The 24,194-nt window shown below is 28.8% G+C and overlaps 2 protein-coding genes across 2 annotated transcripts in view; one reads left to right on the forward strand and one right to left on the reverse strand.

Moving 5' to 3' along the window:
- Window positions 1-655: 655 nt before the first annotated feature.
- LOC123297585 (nucleoporin SEH1-A) lies at window positions 656-3,142 on the forward strand. The gene is made up of 5 exons (XM_044879309.1): window positions 656-1,105; window positions 1,185-1,446; window positions 1,692-1,925; window positions 1,990-2,147; window positions 2,877-3,142. The coding sequence occupies exons 1-5, from the start codon at window positions 838-840 to the stop codon at window positions 3,059-3,061; spliced, it is 1,107 nt and encodes a 368-aa protein (XP_044735244.1). The 5' UTR covers window positions 656-837; the 3' UTR covers window positions 3,062-3,142.
- A 1,376-nt stretch (window positions 3,143-4,518) lies between these two features.
- Window positions 4,519-24,194, reverse strand: part of LOC123298828 (tyrosine-protein kinase receptor torso) — a 67,364-nt gene continuing 47,688 nt past the window's right edge. Inside the window, exons 2-13 of the mRNA XM_044880924.1 lie at window positions 14,922-14,978; window positions 14,497-14,709; window positions 14,115-14,343; window positions 12,730-12,800; window positions 9,277-9,442; window positions 8,489-8,682; window positions 8,284-8,416; window positions 7,371-7,510; window positions 7,091-7,298; window positions 6,611-6,972; window positions 5,617-6,119; window positions 4,519-5,138 (exon numbers count right to left, since the gene is read on the reverse strand). Of these exons, the coding sequence (XP_044736859.1) occupies window positions 5,012-5,138; window positions 5,617-6,119; window positions 6,611-6,972; window positions 7,091-7,298; window positions 7,371-7,510; window positions 8,284-8,416; window positions 8,489-8,682; window positions 9,277-9,442; window positions 12,730-12,800; window positions 14,115-14,343; window positions 14,497-14,709; window positions 14,922-14,978 (2,403 nt within the window). The 3' untranslated portion in view covers window positions 4,519-5,011. The remainder of the gene's footprint in view (window positions 5,139-5,616; window positions 6,120-6,610; window positions 6,973-7,090; window positions 7,299-7,370; window positions 7,511-8,283; window positions 8,417-8,488; window positions 8,683-9,276; window positions 9,443-12,729; window positions 12,801-14,114; window positions 14,344-14,496; window positions 14,710-14,921; window positions 14,979-24,194) is intronic.

A 24,194-nucleotide genomic window follows, 5' to 3' on the forward strand; every position in this document is an offset into this window, starting at 1 on the left:
GCGCTCAAAAACCAAAAGGAGTTAAATAGCAATCGTTCAAAGTAGAACTCGATTTGCGAAAGAAAATAAATAGTATTCTACATCATGTGTACTTATATTTGCTCTAAATTTTCAATTGAAAATTTTTGAATTGACGTATTTTTGAATTGATGTGCATTCCATAGACATATAAAGGGGTGCATTCGGTGCCTAATGTAGGTTATTAGTATGCATCACATTTAAAATATATGATCTAAGGCATCACAGACTAGTATTAATAGAACGATAGGAAAACCTAGGTATATAACTGATGGCATCAGTTATATACCTAGGTTTTCCTATCGTTCTATTAATACTAGTCTGTGATGCCTTAGATCATATATTTTAAATGTGATGCATACTAATAACCTACATTAGGCACCGAATGCACCCCTTTATATGTCTATGGAATGCACATCAATTCAAAAATACGTCAATTCAAAAATTTTCAATTGAAAATTTAGAGCAAATATAAGTACACATGATGTAGAATACTATTTATTTTCTTTCGCAAATCGAGTTCTACTTTGAACGATTGCTATTTAACTCCTTTTGGTTTTTGAGCGCTCTTTTTCAAACGCAAACGCTGCGCTATCTCTATGAACTTTGATGAACTAAAAGATTTTGCGGCATGTTTGTCAGTAATCAGCATTGTCAGTTTCTAGTAAATATAATAAAAACGTAAATAATTTTAATTTTTTCAAAATAAACAATTTGTGATAAGAATATGATTGTTTAAATTAACCAAGATTTTATGTTAACAATACAGCTAAGAATATTGAGTTAATATTTAAGAGTGATTAGAAAAATCTTGTCATTATGTTTGAAGCTCGAAGTATCAATGCCGAACATAAAGATTTAATTCACGATGTGGCTTATGATTTTTATGGACAACGAATGGCAACATGTTCTAGTGATCAATGCGTTAAAGTGTGGGATCAAGATGATTTGGGAAATTGGCAATTAACTGCCAACTGGAAAGCTCATAGTGGATCCGTTTGGAAAGTCACTTGGGCTCATCCAGAATTTGGGCAAGTTTTGGCTACTTGTTCTTTTGATCGTACTGCGGCTGTTTGGGAAGAAATAGGTTTGTTTGTAAATTCTTTAATTTGGTATTTGATATTAAATCTGTTATAAAGTTACATTAAAAAAAACGAAATTTTTAGTTGGAGAAACCACTGTACCTGGTGAAAAAGGAATGCGACATTGGGTTCGGCGTACAAATTTAGTTGATTCTCGTACATCAGTCACAGATGTTAAGTTTGCACCAAAATCTTTAGGATTATTATTAGCAACTTGTTCTAATGATGGTGTTGTTAGAATTTACGAAGCTCCAGATGTAATGAATTTGAGTCAATGGACATTACAACACGAAATATCTTGTAAATTACCATGTAGTTGTTTAAGTTGGAATCCTTCATTTAATAGGTAAGATGGTTGTAAATTGGTAGGCTAAAGTTTTAATTGTTTTGAACGCAATTGATGATTCATAGAAAGAAGTGAAAATTCAGCCATCACTGTTCTTATGAAGTGGCTCAGTTTTCTGCGTAATATCTTCACACTCCCATCTCAAACGTTTAAACAAAATGTTGATTTGACAAGCATAAATGTTTATTTTTAATACTATAGGGAGACAACATCCTTAATGTTTAAGCCATTTTTTTTCTCTTTAGATTACATCCTCCAATGCTTGCTGTTGGAAGTGATGATGCTAATCCTGCTAATGGCGGTAAAGTATTCATCTATGAATTCAGTGAGAATACAAGACGGTGGACCAAAACAGAAACAATTCATTCAATACATGATCCAGTTCATGATTTAGCATTTTCACCAAATTTAGGTCGTAGTTATCATTTACTTGGAGTTGCTACTAAAGACGTTAGAATTATTACATTGACACCAGTAATGTAAGTATCAAAATAATTATTTTTAAGGTGATAAAGACAGTTACTGATTGATATTTATGTTTAGGGATACATCTGGTGTTCAAAGTGGTTTAACGAGATTTGAAGTTAAACCTGTTGGGCAATTTGATGATCATGGAAGTGCAGTTTGGCGTGTTTGTTGGAATATTACAGGAACAATTTTAGCATCTTCTGGCGATGACGGTTGTGTTCGAATATGGAAAAGTAAGTGTTAATATTAAATTATCTTGATGAGTAGAATGTTATTCGAAACGTTTCGAATCGATCTATGCGCCCGAGTCATCATTTGACTGGTATTACCGAGAGACGTAATAACTTAGTAATTTGCTTTTAACTTTCAACTACTTATAAACACCACTTCCAAGGGCCTCTGTTCGCAAAGTTGTAGCGGCTAACACAGGACACTGTCTGGGCGGCAAGCATGGTGAACGCTCAGGCCTGGCAATGTATCACGACTACTGCAGGAGCTGTCACAGTGGTGACGAGGAGGAGACAATGTCTCATCTTCTCTGTCACTGCCCAGCTCTTGTCATGAGGAGATGGACTTACTTGAGCCAGTCTCTCTTTGACGACCTCTCCGATCTAAAGTCAGTCGACGTCAAAGCCTTCCTGCTGTTCTTAAACAGCTCCAAATGGTTCATGGAGTAGTGGCCGGAGATGGGCCAACCCACTTACGGTATCACAACGGACCCTATGGTCTAAGTGTGTCCCACCCCAGGACAGCCACTCTAACCTAACCTAACCTAGCTAGTTATAAAAGTAAAGACAAACAATACAATCGATGATATCTAATCGAATCTATGTGTATTTTAAGTAAACTAAAAATTTTATTTTTCAAATACACGTCTCCCAACAAAATCACTCAAAAAAATTCTTAACGAATTTAACCTTTGTTAAAAAATTTATTTTACAATTTGTTTGTTTTTGTTTCAGTGAATTATTTAAACTCATTTAAATGTGTTACTGTCTTACAAGGTGACAGAATAATTAATCAGCAAGAAGCAAGTTCATCAGATGCCACTACTCCTACTGGTATTCAAGCAGGACCAGCATCTATGACTGCTCGATATTATAAACTTGGTACCATTAATAGTCCCAATCAAGTTCCATGGCATTAATGGTTTGAATTTATTATGTCGTTTTTGTATGTATTCAATTAGTTTTATAAATAATAATAAATTTTCTTATGTTGATTTCAATTTTATAAAAATTATTCATGAAAATTATTAACCCTTCGTTTTTAGACTATAATTATTCTTAACTAGCGACCCGTCCCGACTTCGTTTGGGTGCAATGCTGATACTATATATACTACAGAATATCTTGTTTATTTACGACATCACATTAGAAACCTCTAAAATTATCAGTTTTTATCTACTATATTTATCTACTTTATATGCATGTATTATGCATATAAAATTTTTCTTGAATCGCTATCTATTAAAAAAACCGCATCAAAATCCGTTGTGTAGTTATAAAGATCTAAGCATACATAAGGACAGACAGACAGACAGCGGGATGCTTCTTTATTTTATACTATGTAGTGATAATCAAAGAGCTGGTAACACATTTAGCTGGAATGATTAGTCTCGTTGGTATTCACAGGTAGTGCAGATACTGCACAAGGTAAAACGTATTTGTTAAAAAATATTACTAAGTCAGCATGAAATAACAAAAATTATAGTTTAGTATCAATCATAAGCGTAATATATGAACCACAGATCGTTTGAGTGGTGGGACACCGAACCAGGCCACCCTACTGATATTGTTTAAAATGGTAAAAAAAAAAATATTTTTTCATCAAAGAAAGGATGATTATTAATAAAACAAAATGAAACTTTAAAAAAAATGCAACATTTATATTTTTAATATAAAATTTTTTTTTTAAGTAGGTACAATTTATTATAATAAATATAATATTAAATATAAAACAATTTAAAATTTAATGTTCAGTCTTATATAGTCTTAAAAACTAGTATATAAATGGTTTCATTTTACAAATATTTGGATACAGTTTCGAACAAAATTACGTCTTATCAAAAAAATTTTTTTGCCTTCCTAAGCATTTGATGAAAATTTCACAAAATATAAAATTGTATTCTACCGTACATAAAATTGTTTCTAGAGAAGGTTCTATATTTGGTATAAATATTTTCTAAATTACATACAGGGTAACAAATGAACGTTGTGGTTTGAATTCCATAAAAAATAAAATTGTATTATATCTTCCATAAAATTATTTGTAAAGGATATTTTATGTGTATTAAATGTTTTCAAAATTAATTTAAGGATGATACAAAATAAAAGTTGTAACTTGAATTCATACAAAAATTTTTTTGAAATTCAAATTTCATTATTTTGTGAAAAAGGCTTTAAGGTAATACAAAATTTAATTATTGGTTGGTCAAGTCAATAACTTCTGACTGTTTTCTTTGGGATTTTCGAAATAATAAATTAATATTAAAAATAGACTATTTGAAATGAAATTGGGGCCATAAAAACTAAAATTTTTATAGTTTAAAATGTTCTTGCCTATCAGTTCTATTTTACTTGATAAATTTTCACCAAAAAAATGCTTTTAGTTATTAAATTAATTATCTTACACCAACGAGTTTTTTTCGAAAGTTTTACTTTAAATAACGGTAGGCAGTTGTACTTTTCGGATGTAAATAAAACATGAGGTCACTCTTATTTAAGTCAACGGGAAGATTACAATTTCCGTAGCATTGCGATTTCACATCTTTACACAATTGCAATTTTTTGGAACTTGCTACATTCGATAATATTTTGGTTGAGTTGGTTTAGATCAAGTTAGTCTCGATACTTTTGGTCCTTATTTGGCCCTCAAAATTTATTTCATACCTTCACCAAGTTAACAAGATCTTCTACTTTTCGCAATGGCTTACACTCTTTGAGATTCTTACGTAAAATTGTTTATTGCACTTCATATATTTTTTTGGATAAATTTGAGCGATATTTTAGGTATTTATACTGGCATTAAATATTAATATCTTTGGGATAAATTTAATTTATCTCTAATAATAATGTAAATTGTAAAAAGGTAGTAATTATCCATAGGAACTATTCATAAATTGATTGCACTCATATGTTAAATTACTAAAAGCTGGTGTAGTTGTATTTGGTACTACTTCTTCGGTATTACTATCTGTTAATGAATCTAAAACGTCGTAGGTCCTGAAAAGAAAATTTATCAATTAATTTATGTATTCGAATAATTATTATTTTTTATGATAGTTTAATAGACCTTTTTCACATTTTTTTCCTTTTTTTTTTTTTTTTTTTTTAATGAAAGTAAATGTCTTGATAAATGGGCTAATTTTTTCCCCGATTTTTTTGAAGCCATAAGACCGAGAAAACAGACAATGAAAATCATTGAAATATTGAAATTCAAATTGGCGAAAACGATCCGGAAACACACGATGTTACACGAAAGTTGGTTTGACGTCATTTAAAGTTGATAATAGTGATATATTAATAGGGCTGTTGCCTATTAATATATATACCCATTCCCTTCCATTTATGTTTGACGGGGATTCTTAAGTAATTATTTCCAGTAGTTTGTATATAAGTACTATAATATTTTTGAGGGATTTTGGTATCTCAATTAAAAAGTTAAATCTCATATCAGGGCAGTATTAATCGTATTATTTACCTTAAATATTCAGCTTTTGATAATTGATTTAAATTCAAATACTTTGCTGGAGTGTTATTTTCTAATAATCCATCTAATACTTCACGTAATTTAGCAAATGTAGGACGTTCTTTTGGTTGCAATTCCCAACATGATCGCATTATTGAATAAATTTCTTGACTACAATTTGATGGACATTCCATTCTGTATCCAGACTTGAGTAAATGTAATAGTCGATTGGTCGGTGTACTTGGGTATGGATTTCCACCAAGTGTAACTATTTCCCATAATACAATACCAAAAGACCATACATCACTTTGCGATGTGTAAATTTGATGCGTTAATGATTCCAACGCCATCCATTTTATTGGTAACTTTCCATTGCCAGTTTTACGGTAGATGTTTTCTTGATAAATATCTCTACTTAATCCAAAATCGGCTATTTTTAATGTTTTATCTGCTGTTAGCAATACATTTCTTGCTGCCAAATCACGATGAACAATTCGATTGCTTGCTAGATATTCCTAAAATATAAATTATTCTCAAATTAATAATTAATCATCATATTCATTTAAATATGTACAAACAAAAATATTACAGTCATATGCCTTCCGAGTATCACTCAAAGTGTGATTCGGTTAAGGATTTGGAAAATAAGTGGTACTTAGATGAAGTACATAAGAAAATTAAACTGTAAATTACATAAGTCAAACTAAAATATTTTCTTGGTTGAATAGAAAAAAAAATTCATTTCTTTTGAAATGAAACCAATATAATTTAAATTTCAATGTTCTCATTATTATCAATTCAACTGAGAAGTCAAATATTTAAGGAATATAAATCCTTTCAATAAAATACTTATAAATAAATAAATCTATCCGTAATATAATTTGCAAAGCAATTTGTAAGTCATCCAATAAAATAAATTATAATTAAAGCTTCTACCGATGAACAATCTATTAAAAATTAAGGTATTTTATCTAGTGGTCGTATAACCTTAAAACGTTTTACATACCATTCCTATAACAATTTGTCTTGCAAATGATAACAAATCAGTGGGGGTTAAAATTGCATTATTGTATTCTTCAAGACCATATATTTCATTTATTTTCAAGTTAAAATCTTTTGAATTTCTAAAAAAGTTACGACTGTACAAAGCCGGATCTGGTGTTGAACATTGTTGAATTGCATTCCAACTGCGATGTAAATATCCAAGTAAATCACCTAACGCACAATATTCCACCAGTAGCATAGTTTTATTGGAATTTCCTTGTGTACAACAGCCAATCATTGATACAAGATGTGTATGGCTACCAACAGTTTTCATCATTTGTATTTCTTGTTTTAGTTGACGAATGTCTTCTGGACTTGCACTTTCTGTAACATAATATTAGATATAAGAATAATATAAGATTAGGTACAGTGGCGGATCTAAGGAGATGCAGTAGTTGCAAATTTTCAATAAGAGATTCAGATGATTGATTTTAAATTTTACCTTTCAACATTTTCACAGCAATTTCTTGTTTGTGTGGTAGTAGCCATCCATGTCGGACAACACCAAATGCTCCTTCACCAATAATTCGATCTAAGACTACACGATCACGTTGTATCTCAAACGAACAATACTCTTCAAATTCATCACAGGATGATGTGGGATCATTTGTAATTGTGAGATTTTGTTTGGTAGTTTTTTGGTCGATCTCCTGAGATACAAAGATTTATAAGAATAATTATACTAAAAACAAATTTTTGTTTGTTAAAAGTTGACTATTTACCTCAAAATATTCACAGCGATCAAGTTTCTTTCGAGCACGTTTATTTATAACAATTGCATAAATAACAGCTAATGAAATTATTGGTGTAATAATGCAAATTATTATTAAGATGGTGTAATTAGCACGAGATATTGGAATTCCTGAAAAAAAAATGAAATTTTAATTATACTAACGGAGGTAATTGAATTCATTTCTTAATTAACAAGTTGCAGATCGTCCCTTACGGATTTAGAGGAGTTATTTTGATGGGGATTTCCTGTGTCCAACATCAAAATTCCTGCGAATTTTTATTCGACCTTACGTCTTTTTTTGACGATAATCTTCTACTAATTAGTGTAAGAAGTTTAAAATAAATATTTTATTTCGATTGAATCACTGGGTCCGTATTGATAGACTATAAAAACATCTGATAAGAATAAGTTACACAATGATGAAAATGGCTTCGAAATTGGGTTAAAAATACTCCAGACAGACAGACGGTTCATCATATATCCGATGCTTCTCTAGAAACTTTCTATAATTCTATATCAAGTATTTTAAAAACTCCCATTTCAATAACTAAACAAATTATATTTAAAAATAGCTGAAGCGAGAGATTTTTTAATTTAGAGGGGTTCATAAATTCGTGTAGAGTTATTTTTTGTACAGCTTATACCACCTCAATGCTTTTTTTTAATAAAATTTAAATTTTTTGAATATTACGATGGGAAGTTTGATTATTTATAATCAAACATTTAAATTCCTTTACAAAAAAATTCTCAGCATACGTTAAGTCGTTAAATATAGTTAAAAAAAAGTATGTACCGTTTAATATCAAAGACGATGCAGTTAATCCACATAATTTGGTATCATATACCAAAAAAGTTTACCAAAGTTTGAACTAAAATTAGTTTTAGAAGTTTAAAGATCTTACCGTCTGAGGCGTAATATGATATTTCTCTGTATAAACTTGCTTCCTCGCTACTACCTCCTTTTGAAATTGCTTTTAAAGTGATTTGATAATGATTCGTCAATGGAATATTTTCAATTTTTAAATTAGATGAATTCTATAAATAAAATAAATTTAAAATTAAAATTTTTTCAAATTGCAATGAGATGTCTGTTCAGATGGTACAAACCCCGGATAAGTTGTATACACGTGTTAAGTTTCCATTTTCTGAAATTGGCAATAATTGTAAAGTGTATTCTTCAGGTTCCAATTCTGGTACATCCCAATTAATAGATACATCACAAACAGGAAATATCCCATCATCTAAATTCTCTAATTTAATTATTGTTTCTTCAGCTTTTAAGCCAGTTGGTATTGGTGGTTCTAGAATCAAAAATTGTTTGGAATTAGATGTGAAAAGTGTCTAGGATATAATAAAAATTATAGATACAATATCTAGAAATATTACTCTTTGTATCTTTAGCAAAAAGGTTGTTATAGTCCAATCATTTTTGGGTTTCAGGTCGGAATCTAACGGAATAAGCTGAATTCTTGTACAAGCTATTTCAAAAATGGTTCAACGCATAAAGTATAAAGTAGATAATTTAACCTCTACAACTTTTATAATAAATGTAAATACGATTGAAGGCAAAGGAAACGAGATATTCTTAAAAATTTATTTTTGCGATCTTTGACCTTGAATAACTAAGGACGCTGACACGTGATCATAAGTGACTTTTGAAATAATTTTTGTACTATCGAAATAAAGGTTTATTCAAATTTTCAGCTTATATTATACAAAAAAGGGGTCAATCTCGAATGTATAAGCCATATACCGTTAGATTCCGAGGTTTACCTCCTTTTTTTCTAAGATAAAAAGGGGACAATCTCGAATGTATAAGCCATATACCGTTAGATTCCAAGGTTGACCTCCTTTTTTTTTTACTAAGATGAGTGAATTATTTAAAATTTTCTTACCACAAATAGACAAATTTTGAAAAGTTTCAAGACAAGTAGGTATGGGAAAATTTATCCACTTCTTATCACTTTCTTTTTCATGATCTTCTGATACTGCAATTATAGCTACTGAGCAATTTTTTCCGAATTCCAAGTCAGTCAGTTCTACACTATACAATTCTTCAGGCTGGAAAAATAAAATAAACAATTGTACTTTTGCTTAAAAGAAATTTGTAAAAAAGTGTATTTGTCCTTGAATGTGCTTGTGTTATGGTTTATAAATTTAAATTTATTCCTTTTTTTTCATACTTTTTTTTAAATATTTAAAACTAGAAACCGTGGAAATGATAAAACATGCAATGCTGGCGTGCATAATAAGAAGTTCTGCATTGATTGAGTTCCAATTTTTACCCGCTTAGAGTTGGTTTTTATCTATTTTGAACCTTCCTCGCAAGTGGGATATGGGGAGGAGTGAAAATCGAATATTTTCGAATATACCCAAGTGGGGTATCAACTAAAAGGCCATGACGTGTACATCACAAAACTGTAATCTCCGACGCAAGGGAATATGGAAGGTGGATATGGCGGATATAAGTTGGATGAATAATCATATATTTTCAAATATATCCAAGTAGGTAAGCAAATAAAGAGGACATGAAGTTTTAAATACGAAATTGTAACCCCCGACGCAAGGGGATATAGTGACATGGGAAGTGGGGATGAACAATCGAATATTTTCAAATATACCCAAGTGGGGTATCAAATAAAAGGTCATGACGAGCACATTACAAAATTGTAAAACAAGGAAATTCAGTTCAGACGTTTAAAAACTCTTTTATCGGGGCTTTATCAAATTTTATAAAATTTACATTTACTTTTCATCAATTTTCTTGCAACCTAATGTGTCACAGCGAAGCGTGGAAGGGTACAGCTAGTAAATATATAGTTATAAATTGTCAATTTTTAGTTATTATGTCATTCGCGTGATAGAAATAGAAAAATATTGAAACGCTAACGTGTAACTTGAATAAAATAAAATATTCTAATGAAGATGTACTAAAAAAATAATAGGTATGACCATTGACGTCATGTAAGATTTTCAAATGGGTGTGTTTTTTCTTTAATAAAAAACACATGTAGGAAAAATGTATGGAAAAAAAACACGTGTTTATAATCGTCTTGCTTATTGTAAATAGATACTTTTGGAAAAATTCCAAAATAATAAATTGGGCCCCACACCTAATTATTCAAATCGATAGATAATAAAATTAAAAATTATTTTTACATAATATAACAACATAAAATAAATAATAGTATTTTTATTTTGATAACAATTGTTTGTTTACAAAAAAAGTATGAAAAACACGTGAAAACAAACAATTGACTGAGTTAATTGTTGAAAAACCCTGTATAGAAAGTGTTGAATATTTGGTTTTCGAAAGTATTTTCTACAATTTTTTTTTCGTTTTTGAGTATCTTTCAAAAACCACAAATTGAAGGTACTTGCAAATTTTCAACTTCCTATCTCTTACAATTTTATATGTATCTACCTCAAACGGTTAACAAATGGATTCTATATACCCAAGGTCCTATTGACCTATGTTGCTCATTTACGAACTCAAAGTCTCTTTTTTCGTCTTGGGCAGGCTAAAATTTCAGCTTGATATCTCTTTCGTTTTTGAGCTAACGTCCATTTTTGAGTTACCAGACAGAGAAAAGACTAAATAGTTCGTATCATCGATATTTCTAAGCGTAAAAATTTGGGACTTAAATTAGTATACCTTGATATATATTTCATACAAACAGGATATAAAAGCAGATCTATTCTGTGCGTAGTCATGGTAGGGAGAATCAGGTTGACGCTTATAGTGAATAATTTTGGTGATAAAGAAAACTGTTATGATTATTTTGTAATTGTTTACATGTAAATTGTATACTAAATGTCAAATTAAAATTAATGAAAAATAACAATTAATAAAACTTACGTTGCATTAGAAATTGTGAAAATAAGAGACGAAATTGCATAAATCATATTTTTAAAATTTTAAAAAACCTACATTTAATGACTTATTTAAATTTGTTAGAAAATATTATTAAATTTTCAATAAAAATCGTATATACAATTCATAGACTTATATGTCTATCCATACAATTATATTAATAAAGTAGTGTATTGTTTCTATGGTAACTGACTGAAATTAGTGATGAGCGAGCGTTTTAGTCTTGGTGTTGCAAAAACATGTCTTGGTCTTACAGAATAGAGTCTTGGTCTTGCAGAGATGAGTCTTCGTTTTGGTCTTGCAAAAATAATCTTAGTCTTGGTCTTGGGCAATCGAGTCTTGTTTTTGATGATCCACCAGTCATGTTTTGACCTTTTAAGTTTCGATTAAGTTTTATTGTGTTAGTTCAGAATTTTTGTAGTCTTACTTTTAATAATCATTACAAAGTTGATCAATCATTTACTTTTATGTTTATTATATTAAATGGTGAGACCAAATTATACCGAAAGTTGGTAGATTAGTTATTATTTTTCTGGTTTTACTTAAAATGCGAAAGAAAAATTTACTCAGGTATAATAAGAAAAGCACATAGAAAAATTCTCTAGGCGGTTCATTAATTTATTTTCAATTTTAAGTTTGGTAAAAGTCGTGTTATGAGTCTTGGTCTTGCGCAAATAAGTCTTGGTCTTGCAGAGTTAGGTCTCGGTCTTGCAGATTTGCGTCTTGGTCTTGATTCTTGGTCTTGATGATTGATCTGGTCGAGGTGATAACTTTATTGGTCTTGGTATTGATCTGGAAAAAGACCAATACCAAGACTGCAAGACCGAAACTAATTTTGGTCATTACTACCTGAAATAGAACTTATTCACAAAGCGAATAAGAAAGACTAATTATAATTGATACTTTGAAATCTTAAAATTACAGTAATCGAATTGTTCCAAAACATAATTTGAGAGGCGTTTTTAAAAAGCGATGATATAATCAACTTTTTTTTTGCGACAAACTATTTAAAAACAAAAAAGTAAGATCTCTTGGTTGCTACATTAGTATTCATTTCAGTTTACTAATAAAACTTTTTTAATGAGTTTTTTCTTAAATTCTTGAATATGTCAATAATAATTTGTGATTTTTTTCTTACATATCGTAACACATAAGCCTCTGCCTTTCAAAAGGGTTGAAATTACTATTATTTTATCTATGGTTGAAATAAAGTTTTGAAACACAATATTCTGCTCGATTTGATATGTAACTATACTTGAGTTATATAACCGAGGCCAATCTTTTAATTGTGATTTAAAATTTAGCTTATTTAACTTATATTTAGCAAAAATATAAATTCAAATCGATCAAAACACACTTTAAAGTTCAAAAAGTTGGTCTCCGTAAAATAACTCAAGTATTGTTAAAAGTTGTTCGAAAATTGCATTGATGGCAACCTTTTTAAGAAAACCAAAGCAATGAGCATATAATTTACCTTACTAATTTCTCCTTGATTATATTTTTCACTATGGGTCCACCACACGATATCATAAAAGCAGACCATATCTTAAAACAAATATAAATAAAATTAATAAAACCAAATAAATTATGTAAAAAAAAAGAAGTTTAAAATAATTGTAAATTATACAATAGGGTAAAATGCTGTACCTTGGGGATAATGTACCTTAGGTAATCCTGAGTTGAATGAAGGATGTTCTTACTTATGAGACAACAACTATATGAAAGTAAAGTTTACACATTAGATTATAGAGTAAACAACCGAGAAAATGGTTGTTCATGTGCTTTAGTTTTCAAGTAAAATAGAAATAAAATGTATTAGTGCAAAAAGTAAACAATTTTACTGTTTATTTATAAGTTGCCTATTATGTTTTGTTTTAAGTCACATTCCATCCAAATCACAGGCTACTTTTGAGGAAAATGCTGTATTTCAGCTTTAAATATCACGTAGAATTTCCATTTAAACAAACAGAAAGAAATAGAAAGATCACACAGAAGCCGGGACTCGAATCCGGGTCCTCTAGATATCTGGTCTAGGACGTAGCCAACTCCGTCACTTCTGTTCTATGTGAGTGATTCAAATATTCTACAGTGAAAGCACGGTAATACGGGCCCTGGCTAATCAGGCTGTAATCAGACATGTCTAATATTATTCAATATATAATGAAGTATGAATTGTACTTGAGAGTATAACATATAGAATTTTATCATTGGATTTGTGATTTGTCGGATTACAAGGTACTCTTTTGTAAAAAGTTCCGGACTGTTGGGGTTCCTAGGCAATATTTTATAATCGTTTGTCGTTTGCTCGGAACACTGTATTTGAATGTTTTTGTGTACTTTATATAAGTCAAAATCCTAAAAACTTATATAAAGTAGACAAAAACTTGAAACTAATGTAAAAATTTGGTTTCATAATATAAATTTGTAATATGCATTACTTGTATATAGCAGTGTGAAATATTTGTGTGTTCTGAATACAAAAACATACAAATAGATTAAAAACACCAAGAGGTAACATTTAATTTGCGTCACTCACATAGAACAGGAGTGAACATAGAATCGATTACAACTTGAAGAGAATGCTCCCAGTTACATCGGTAAAGGTGATTTAAGGTACATTCTGGTGTGAATCGTGGTACAATATGGTCTTGTATCATGTATCGTATATAAATGTTTTAATTATTGTAAGAAAGTGTATAGATTTTAGGAATAATGATGTTATCAGGAGTGGCTTTTACCATTCTTATACTCTAAAAATGACTTTATAAAACGTAATACGTATAATAAATGTTAATCGTGATCTAGGGTACAAGGTACAACACTCTCTCATACAATGTAATAATGATATTCAGATTTTACCTTCAGCTGGTATCCATTCCAATTCAGCTTTATACGAATGATTGTCATTTTGCAAAGATAAATTTTTTAATGTAATATTCGTTATTGCTTGTAAAGTATAATCGTATGGTAATGTTTCTGTCCAATTACTAGATATATTCGTCCATCCGTTTTCAGTAAATTTATACAATTGTAATTTGTAACTATTGTTTGGTAACAAATTTGTAAATGTAGTTATATTTTTATTTGTCTGAAATTGAGAAAATTTTTGATAATTATGTTACCTTTATTACCATTTGAAAAAATTGAATCCATCTGAACGAAGACAAGTTAGGTACAGAGCTTTACAACAAAATTTATTGCTAAACTTTTCATTCAAATAAATTCAATTTTTATATCTTACCATAGAAGCTTTATTCCAATTACTGTTTTTATGTTGTAATCTTAATACAACGTTATTGGAATCAGATTCTGTCGGCCATTTAAAGACTAATGTTGTTTCTGAACGACAGTGTAATTTTGGTAAAAATTCTTCATTTTTAAATTCAGTAAATTTCCGTTTCGTCACTTTTGTATTTAAACATATACACATTTGCATACAAATTGGATTTTTATTCTGAAATATAAAAAAATTGTTTAATTTTATTTAGATTAGTTAGACAATATATAAAAAAAATTTAATGATACCAAATTTACCATTTAGAATAGTCATTAATATCTTCTGGCATTTTTAAATATTTTATTATTTTAGCCAAGTAGTTTATTTTGAATTTTAATTTAATCGTTACAAAAAATTATTTATTTTTTACTATAGGCAATTTAACTTACACATTTGTATTGACAGTCGACATCGCTTGTATTTGCTGGAATATTTTCTTTTATACACTGAAATAAAAAGAAAACGTATTATTAAAATTTAAAAATAAGGAAAAGAGTGAATTCTATATGCTAAAAAAATGACTCATCCTAAAAAAAAAAAACTAAAAATGTTGTGAAAAGTCTTTACGAAAACAAAAAAACAGTCTATAAACTTTGTGGACAGGCAGAAATGTACCTATATGAACTTTTTTCAAATTTATTAATTTGAATACCCTTAAATATTCATCGTTTATCGATAAGCAAAACTTTTTTTCCTTTTAAAATTGATATAGTCAATAAATTAAAATAATTATGATTTAAAAAAGTTAAGACGGAATACTTTAATTAAAACATGGTTTAAAAAGCACAAAATAATTTGTGCAAAATTTTATGTAAAAACATGGGCTTGGTGCTCGTTGTCTTGAATTTTTGTACCATTGATTATATTTTTATAGACAAGAGTTATTATAATAATGCAATTTTATAGAATACCTCACGTTTTGAATATAAAATTCTACTTCTAATAATTATTTTGTTTATTCTGTTCAGCCAAAAAAATGATTTTCGTCAAACTTTCTACTAACCTCGTCTAATTATAAAATTTTCACTAGCATAAGGTTCCCTCAAATTGTGGTTTTTGGGATATGGCGGAATCAAAGCTTAAATATAGGCAATAATTCACGTCTTAGTGAAATTGTTTCTGGTATGATATTATTAATATTTTTTACAATGAGATGAAAGTGAGTAAAAAAAAGATTCATCTCATGTTTTAATCACAATTGTGTGCTTAAAATTGTGGGATAGAAATTTTTATTTTCGTCTATTCCATTGTATTATGAAGTCTCGTTGAATAGGTAGTAAAAAAAAGAATAAAAGTCTTCCAGTGATTTATCTCCTCAGATTAAAATGACGTCAAATATAAGCTACCGAAAGGACGTATTACCATTGCAATTTGATCTTTGATTCCCAAAACTCAAAATTTTTTTGGTTTTTGCCTGTGGTGACTCTGTGAAATTTTCGACGTTTATAAGTAAGTATATGTTGTATTTGCATTTTTCTAGACAAGGTTGCTGTAAAAATATTAAGTATGTAAACTCATGTCTATAATCATTTACGGATTAAAAATACATTTATTTAAATACATATATCAATTAATTACCAATTATCATTATTTACATGAATAATTAAATAATTTATATAGAAATACGTTTCATAAATACATAGGATGTTTCATTTAACCGGACATATGCTTGAAACTAAGTACAATTAACTCATACGATTGTATAAGTTTAAAGTCTCGGAAAATCTTGTAAAATCTTTGACAAGTATTTAAGCTATCATATATGTAAGTTTTGTTTGCCATTACTCGTTGATCTAATCAAAATTGGTAACTATTAGGTATAAATAAAACCTCGAAAACTTGTAAAGTAGGTAAAAAACAGTATATTTTGTTAGTCATTGTCATCTTGTAAAGTGTGAATTTCAGAATCAGTTTAAACAATTCCATTTTCGTTATTGATTTAACAAGAAACAAATCAGATTTTTTGCTATATGTTATAAGATTTACTTTGTTCAACTTGCAGGTTTTTCGATCGATTGTTGGAACGGTTTTCGAATTTTTCGCGAAAAATTGTTCAAAAGCATTCATTTTTACAAGCTTTTATTTAACTTGCAATGTATGTATGTATGTATATGTGCAATTTTGAAGCATTTATTGTCCACTGATTGAGCTGAAAGTTTGTATGCACGTTTATTTTCTCATCTTTTCCACCATTTTTGATATATATGCCTTTTCGTCTTAAATTAAAATTAAAATAAAAAATCTACTATATAAAAATAAGTCGGGTTTTCCTTCCTGACGCTATAACTCCAGAACGCACGAACCGATTTCCATGGTTTTGCATTCGTTGGAAAGGTCTCGGGCTCCGTGAGGAAAAATTTCAACAGAAAAGCGGGAAAATCTTTTTTCAAATACAGCGTCATATTAATGGTGGAAACGCATGTAAATAATGCATTATATTAGATGTTACTATGTACTATGTATTTATTTGCGCTCCCACCATATTTATCTACAATTATGAAAAGGTATTTGAATAGGATTGAGGTATTATTTATAATTAATTATTCAAGAGATAGTAGTAAAGTTTGAGTTTAGCGGGCGAGCTAAGCAGAAGACGGGCTTACGGGTTGCCTTAGCGGATGGACTGAGCATAGTATAGATATTAAATGAATTGGATCTGCAGATTAGTTAAAATTAATAATCGCTTATCAATAGTTACAATTAAATGAATTGTAGGTGAAACGAGGTTCCACGAATCATCTAGAGGTATCGATATCGAATTCAATATTCATAGTTAAGACAGTACGATTCCGCTTATTAGAGTAGAATGGAAAATGAATAATTATCTGTGTATGGATAAAAATGAATTTTAAAAATATGTAAAAAATTTTATGATACTAAAGTAATCAAATTAAAATAATAAACCGTTTCTTGATAAACAAGTATCTATAGCTATATTTATATATTAATAATACTACTAATACTATTAATTAATAATATTAATATTTATTTGTTTATTATAGCTGTCTAGAAATTTAGTTAAACTAACAAAAGAAAATATGATATGCTTCAACATACTTTAAAAGAATTGATTTTTGTTTATATTATATAGATAGATATATTTATTATATTATTATTATTTACTTTTGGAAAATGACATTCTTATAGTCCCGGAAACAAAGCACTGGAGTTCGAAATTGACCGTAAATACTAAATTCACAATTCGGTTAATAGTGATGAAAATGATTCCAAATATTGTTACACGGGGGTTTTTAGGGTCGCTGAACACGAGTTACGCGACAGAATTGTTCGAATTTTTCAAAAACTCCAGGAGACGTTGGTAATACCGTATACCTTGGACCCTGATACCATCGTATCTCGGAGTCCCAGTGATCCCAAAAATCCTCGAGTAACAAGTTTGGAATCATTTTCATCACTATTAACCGAATTGTGAATATAGTATATTTACGGTTAATTTAAAATACATATTATTTAGGCAAATTGCATATTTGTAATTTCTTATAGATCAATTTAGGTTACAAAATTTTCTGACTCTAACGAATTGAATAACGAAAACCGTATTCAAATCCGTATTACAATTCAAATTTTTTGAACTTTGACTGTTTTTAGTGTTTCGTTTTCGCGACTATAATTTCAACTTAGTTCGACATTGATTAATAAAGAATTTCTTAAAAAAAAGTGAAAACAAACAATTGACTGAATTAATTGTTGAAATACCATGTATAGACAGTGTTGGTGAAGCAATCGTTTATTTTTTGACGTCACGTAAATAAAAAAAGATAAATGTAAAGCTTGGTTATTGAGAAAATTGAAAAAAATCGAATTATTACGTTTCTTGAACATGAATAACTGTTTAAAGGTTTAAGTAATAGTTGAAATTTACAACAATTTTGCTCATTATTAAAATTACATTCTGTTAATACGAAATTTATGCTTGAAACTAAAAAACTACTTACATAAATAAATGTATGTAATTTTTTCTTCACTTCAAAAAATTCGCTAAAATTGCGCAGCTTGAAGACGCGTGTTAAATTTCTTGGTTTTTATAATCATTATTTATATAGATATTATTTATTAACGTAATAATAACATTTTTTTTTGTTATTCTTATCAAAATAGCGTAAAGCAATAAAGACATAGAGGTTTAATAATTACAAAAGTAGGTATGTTAATTGTATAAATAACTGTAATGTTATTTTAAGATAATAATATGTAACATAAAACAATGCATTTGTACGTTACCTACATAATAGCTATACACGTATTATAGAATTGGAGACACTAAGATAAAATTTTAAGTCATTTGTTGGAGTAATGCAAACCCGTTAATATATCGAAGTACGTATAATGATTTAACGGGAATGTTAATCCAAAAAACATAATTTAAAACTTTTCACAACTAACAGGTGCATCTCCGGATAAGATGGCACTTCCTCCTAATAAACAGGAATGAAATTTCTTACATATTAAGAAAACTACATCATTTATCATAGATTGAGGTCCGTAAGTAAGTTTTTACGTGACAATAATACTTAACACTCCACCCTCCCCTATTCGTGGCGTTAAAAATAGGCATTTGTTCTCAATAGATCAAATAAAATAAAGCCTGTAATAAATTTACTTCGATTTATTTTGTAATTCTACTTCTTCTTCTACTAAATGTTTCAGTTAAAAAAAAAGGATTGAAATGTTAGGTACATCAGTGTCTCCAAGTCTATATTTTATTAAAAGAATGGTAAAGTAACTAAGCATTACTTTAAAATTTCCCGACAGGAAATTATTGCATTCATACCCGAAAATCGGATTTAAAATTTTGTGATATCTTTTTTTTGATAATCTTAAGAGTATGTAAATTTTAGTAAGTAGGAATAAGATTAAGATGAATTTTTAACTAATTATTTTATTACAATCAATATAAAAAAGATGGTAATTTATTAACGTTTTCTGTACGAGCAAGTAGCGACCAGTTTTTATAAAAATGGAAATATTTATTATAACATAATTATATGCAAAATTGAAAAAAATAAATTCTCTTTTTAATAAGACTTATAATACAGGGTTATCCAATTTCTTCGATTGCGTCCTTTTTTTTTTTTTTTTAATTAGTAGGGGAGAATACACCTCTGTTATCTATCATAGTTGTTTTATAAGTGAGAGCCAACAACTTGGGATGGCCTAAGCGCGAATGAAGGTCAGTTTGAAAAACTTCATAAAAAAAATTGAAATAAAAAATACTTTTTTAGAGACAAGCTTTTTTTGTACAAAAAGTAGAAAAAAATTTATTAAAATATCAATGATCGGAACACCTCAAAATAGTCATGTATGAGTGACCCATAAGAAAAATTATTTTCTACTTTTTAGTACAATAAAAGCTTATTCCGCTTATTATTAAGTTTGTAATTTGAAACTTATAAGTTGGTGAAATATTGATTGCAAAATTCCACGACATATATACAAGTTAAATAAAAGCTTTTAATTTAAAAATACGGCAAAATTGAAAAAACCACTTTTGAAAAAATTTTCATGATACTTTCAGGCTAATTTAAGTATTTTTAGAATTTGCAACAAAAATGTACTGTCGTGGTCAATATGAAAATCAAAAGAATTATTTTCGCTTAAAATAAACTAGATTAAAAACAAGTGAAAGCAAACAATTGACTGAGTTAATTGTTGAAATACCATGCATAGACAGTATTGATTATTCTATCACATCTCACATATACCTATACATGTCATACATGCATAACTGATATTCCCATATAATACATCATAAAATTTACGCCTAATTTACGCCCTCACGGGTAAAAAGTGATGTTTACGAAAAAATGTATCAAACAAAAGTTTTTTTTTTTTTTTTTTATAAAAAAAATTTTTTACATTTAAACTTTTGTTCTATCTCTAACGGTTTACAAGATGGGTCGATGGATCGAACTAGACCTTACTTGGTCGATGGATCGAACTAGACCTTACTTTTTACGTCGTGAGTACGCTATAAAAATTTCATCTTGATTTCTCTTTTCGTTTTTGGGTTATTGTGTTGGCAGACAGACGGACAGACGGACAGACAACCGGAAATGGACTAATTACGGACTTATACGACTATGGCGATTTACATATTGACTATTTGACTGATATGTCTTGACAAGAAAATGATAATAACTCAATTTTTAAATCTACAAATTTCCTAAAACATTTACTTTAAACTTTTTTTTTCTAAATTTAATATTTATGACGTTATAATGCGTTTAATGTTGCATTACAGTATCATAACCTTTTTTATAGATAATTAAATTTCCTATCTTTTTAGTCAATTTTTTTCATGTCAAACAATTCATGGCCATTATCTGATATATTCAATGAATTATGACAATTTTAAACTTTAAAACATTGAAAACTGTGCATATATTTTAGCAGTGTAAAACAATCCCTTCGAGTATTAAGTAAGATCAAGAGAAGTGAAGGCTATAAAGCAGTGTTTTTTACTTTTAAGTCCAGTGAAGCGGGCGGGTATCAACCTAGTAAATAATATAATCTCATCACTTAAAACTAATTTGACTAGAGACCAAAATTTCAAGTATCGTGTGCGGGTACCTTTAATTTTGAATGGATTTTTATGAATTTATTTTTTTACTTTGTATGAGGGTCATTAAAAAAAATACGTGACTATCTCGTGCTTCTATGAACACCTATACCAAAATTTTGTTCGTAGCATCAATATTTTTAAGCGTTACAAACTTGGGACTAAACTTAATATACTTTTGTATATTTCATATATGCATGGTATAATGATTAATAAATAAGTATATTTAATTTATTAAAAATTTCGCATCCTAAGTATTCTTTTAATAAATTGAAAAAAGTGATCCGCAACATTAACCTTAACTAGATTACCACCTTGTATACACCCATACCCATATATGTATAAACAGTACAGCTGTTTTTTTTTTGTTTGTCGATAAGTTTACGAAATACAGTAGAATCTCGATAAGTTAAACCTCGGTAACATAAAAACCTTAGTTACTTCAAAAAATACTACGTTCCCTTCCCATCAGAGCCCAAAACCTCTATAGCTTAAAATACGCAACCTCTATAACTTAAATAAATAATTTCTGTTAGGCCCTCAGTAACTAAAAGAAATGTTTCCACAACCTCTATAACATAAAATTGTGTGAATGAGTCATTTTGAAAGAGTGTCAAAACAAATGGTTTCGATATTTATTGCTTGCACGTTTTTACTTGTTAACGTAAACAATAACATTACCTATTGTTTGCTTTATCTAAATCAAACAAAGTCCAATTTCTTCCACCAAACACAACATCACAACTTCAACCTTTGGATCAGGGAATAATTAAAAATTTTAAAACATTATACAGAAAAGAAGTTGTTAGAAAAATGATAGCTGATATGGAGCAAAATACATAGACCCTTGATAACTAAAAACCTCTATAACTTAAAATATTTTTTGTTTCCCTTGGACTTTAACTTATCGAGATTCTACTGTATATCATTATTATTTTTTTGATTTGCAATAGCTGGTATATCATTATTTTTTTATTTCCATATTTTATATGTTTATATTATTTTAAAGTGAAGGTATTGCCATTTACTTTGTCCAGGATTTTGATGCTGCAGGCTATTTTTGCGCAGATAATAATTAGTAATGCTAGTACTCAATCTGAACCCATTAAATGTGTTTTAATTTAAGGACCCCGCATACGATACATGGAATTTTGGTCTCCCATCATATTAAGTTTAAAAATTGAAATTATGTTGTTGTTTATATTGTATTGAATAAATGTCCTTATGTCCATAGATAATCATAATGGACAGATTTTACTTCAGACTACAGAATATTTTTTTCTGCATTAAATTACAGGAGCTATTTTTTTCTGAATGTAAATGACCCATCTATGATCGCCATTTTGAACCATAAATTAAAGATTTCTGTAAAAATTTAAAATATTAAATGTAAAACAATTCATGGCCATCTTTTCTGATATACTCAATGAATTATGACAATCTTACACTTTAAAAAATTGAAAACTGTGCATGTATTTTAGCAGTGTAAAACAATCTCTTCGAGTATTATGGGGGATAAGTAAGATCAAGAGAAGTTGAGGCTATAAAGCAGTGTTTTTTACTTTTAAGTCCAGTGAAGCGGGCGGGTATCAACCTAGTAAATAATTTAATCTCATCACTTAAAACTGATTTGACTAGAGACCAAAATTTCAAGTATCGTGTGCGGGTACCTTTAATTTTGAATGTATTTTTATGGAATTATTTTGTTACTTTGAATGAGGGTCATTAAAAAAAATACGTGACTATCTCGTGCTTTATCAGGAAGTACTATATAGTAGTACTATATGTACAGGTAATATTTTTTACGTTTTGGTCCATATAATAAAAATTTAAATTTCTTTAATAACAAATAAGGGCAATAAAATTTAAGAAAAAAGCAGTACATAGCTTAGCAGTAAAACACACTTCTTGGAGAGCAGTAAAATAAATAGATAAATATGTGCAGTTAAATAAATAAAATGCGAAAACACTTCAGTTTTATTTAATCAATAATCAATTTAATATCAATTCTCTCCTATTGTTTGTTCTCTTTGACTTGTAAACTAATAAGTAAACACTATGTTACTAACTAACTAAGTAACTTAACATTAAGTAAAATGTACTCTTTTTCTGCTTATTCGTTGTGTGCGTAGTCATGGCACAATAAAATCGATGCGAGCGCTTCCAGTGAAAAATTTTGGCGATAAAGTAGGCTGTTATGACTAATTTGCAGTTCTTTACATGTTATTTTATAGAAAATGTCAAATTAAAATTATTGTAAAACACGAATTAATTAAACTTAATGCATTAAAAATTGTGAAAATAAGAAATCAAATTGCACAAATATTATTTTTCAAATGTAAATTATCATAATTATTTATTTAAATTTGTGTGTCCATACAATTATATATGTATCCATACAATTCTATAATTAAAGTAATGTATCGTTACCAGGGAAACGCTTCCTATAAAACTCACGCACGATGCGAATATTCATATAAACTCTTATACACTAAGTTATAATCATTTTAAGGATGTACGAGCGCCAGGAAATTTTGGAAAAAAGGCTTGATTTTTTTTTAAATACGAACTTGGACTAAATCTAAATTAATTCTGAAAATTTTAGGACTGTCCGATTATTTAAATAAATAATTGACTTTAAAAGTAGGCATATTTAACACTGGGCTTATGGGAAAACGGTAGATGGATAGATTTCTCCAAAACTAGTCGGTGAAGAATAAAAAAAACTATTTAAATTAAGTATGTATGGGCACGGTAGTGGGTACACAAATTTAAAAAAATTGTATTTTCAAATTTGATGATGAAAATTATTTTATAACTTGACAATATAAGACGTAAAGTTTGAAATAAAATTATTCGATGTCTGGAGTAATTTTCAATATATCGAAAATTGAATATTTTGTATAATTACTTTCGATATTTCGAAAACCAAGGCAGATATCGAAAAATTTTATTCTTATTTTTCGTCTACATTCATGAAGTTATAACAAAATTCATTATCAAAGTTGAAAATAAGGTAAAAATAATTTCAACTAAGTCTAAAAATGCCTTGGCACTCCTACTACCTTGGGTGGGTGAGGGT

The sequence above is a fragment of the Chrysoperla carnea genome, chromosome 4 (assembly GCF_905475395.1).
Source record: "Chrysoperla carnea chromosome 4, inChrCarn1.1, whole genome shotgun sequence".
Taxonomy (NCBI): Eukaryota; Metazoa; Arthropoda; class Insecta; order Neuroptera; family Chrysopidae; genus Chrysoperla; species Chrysoperla carnea.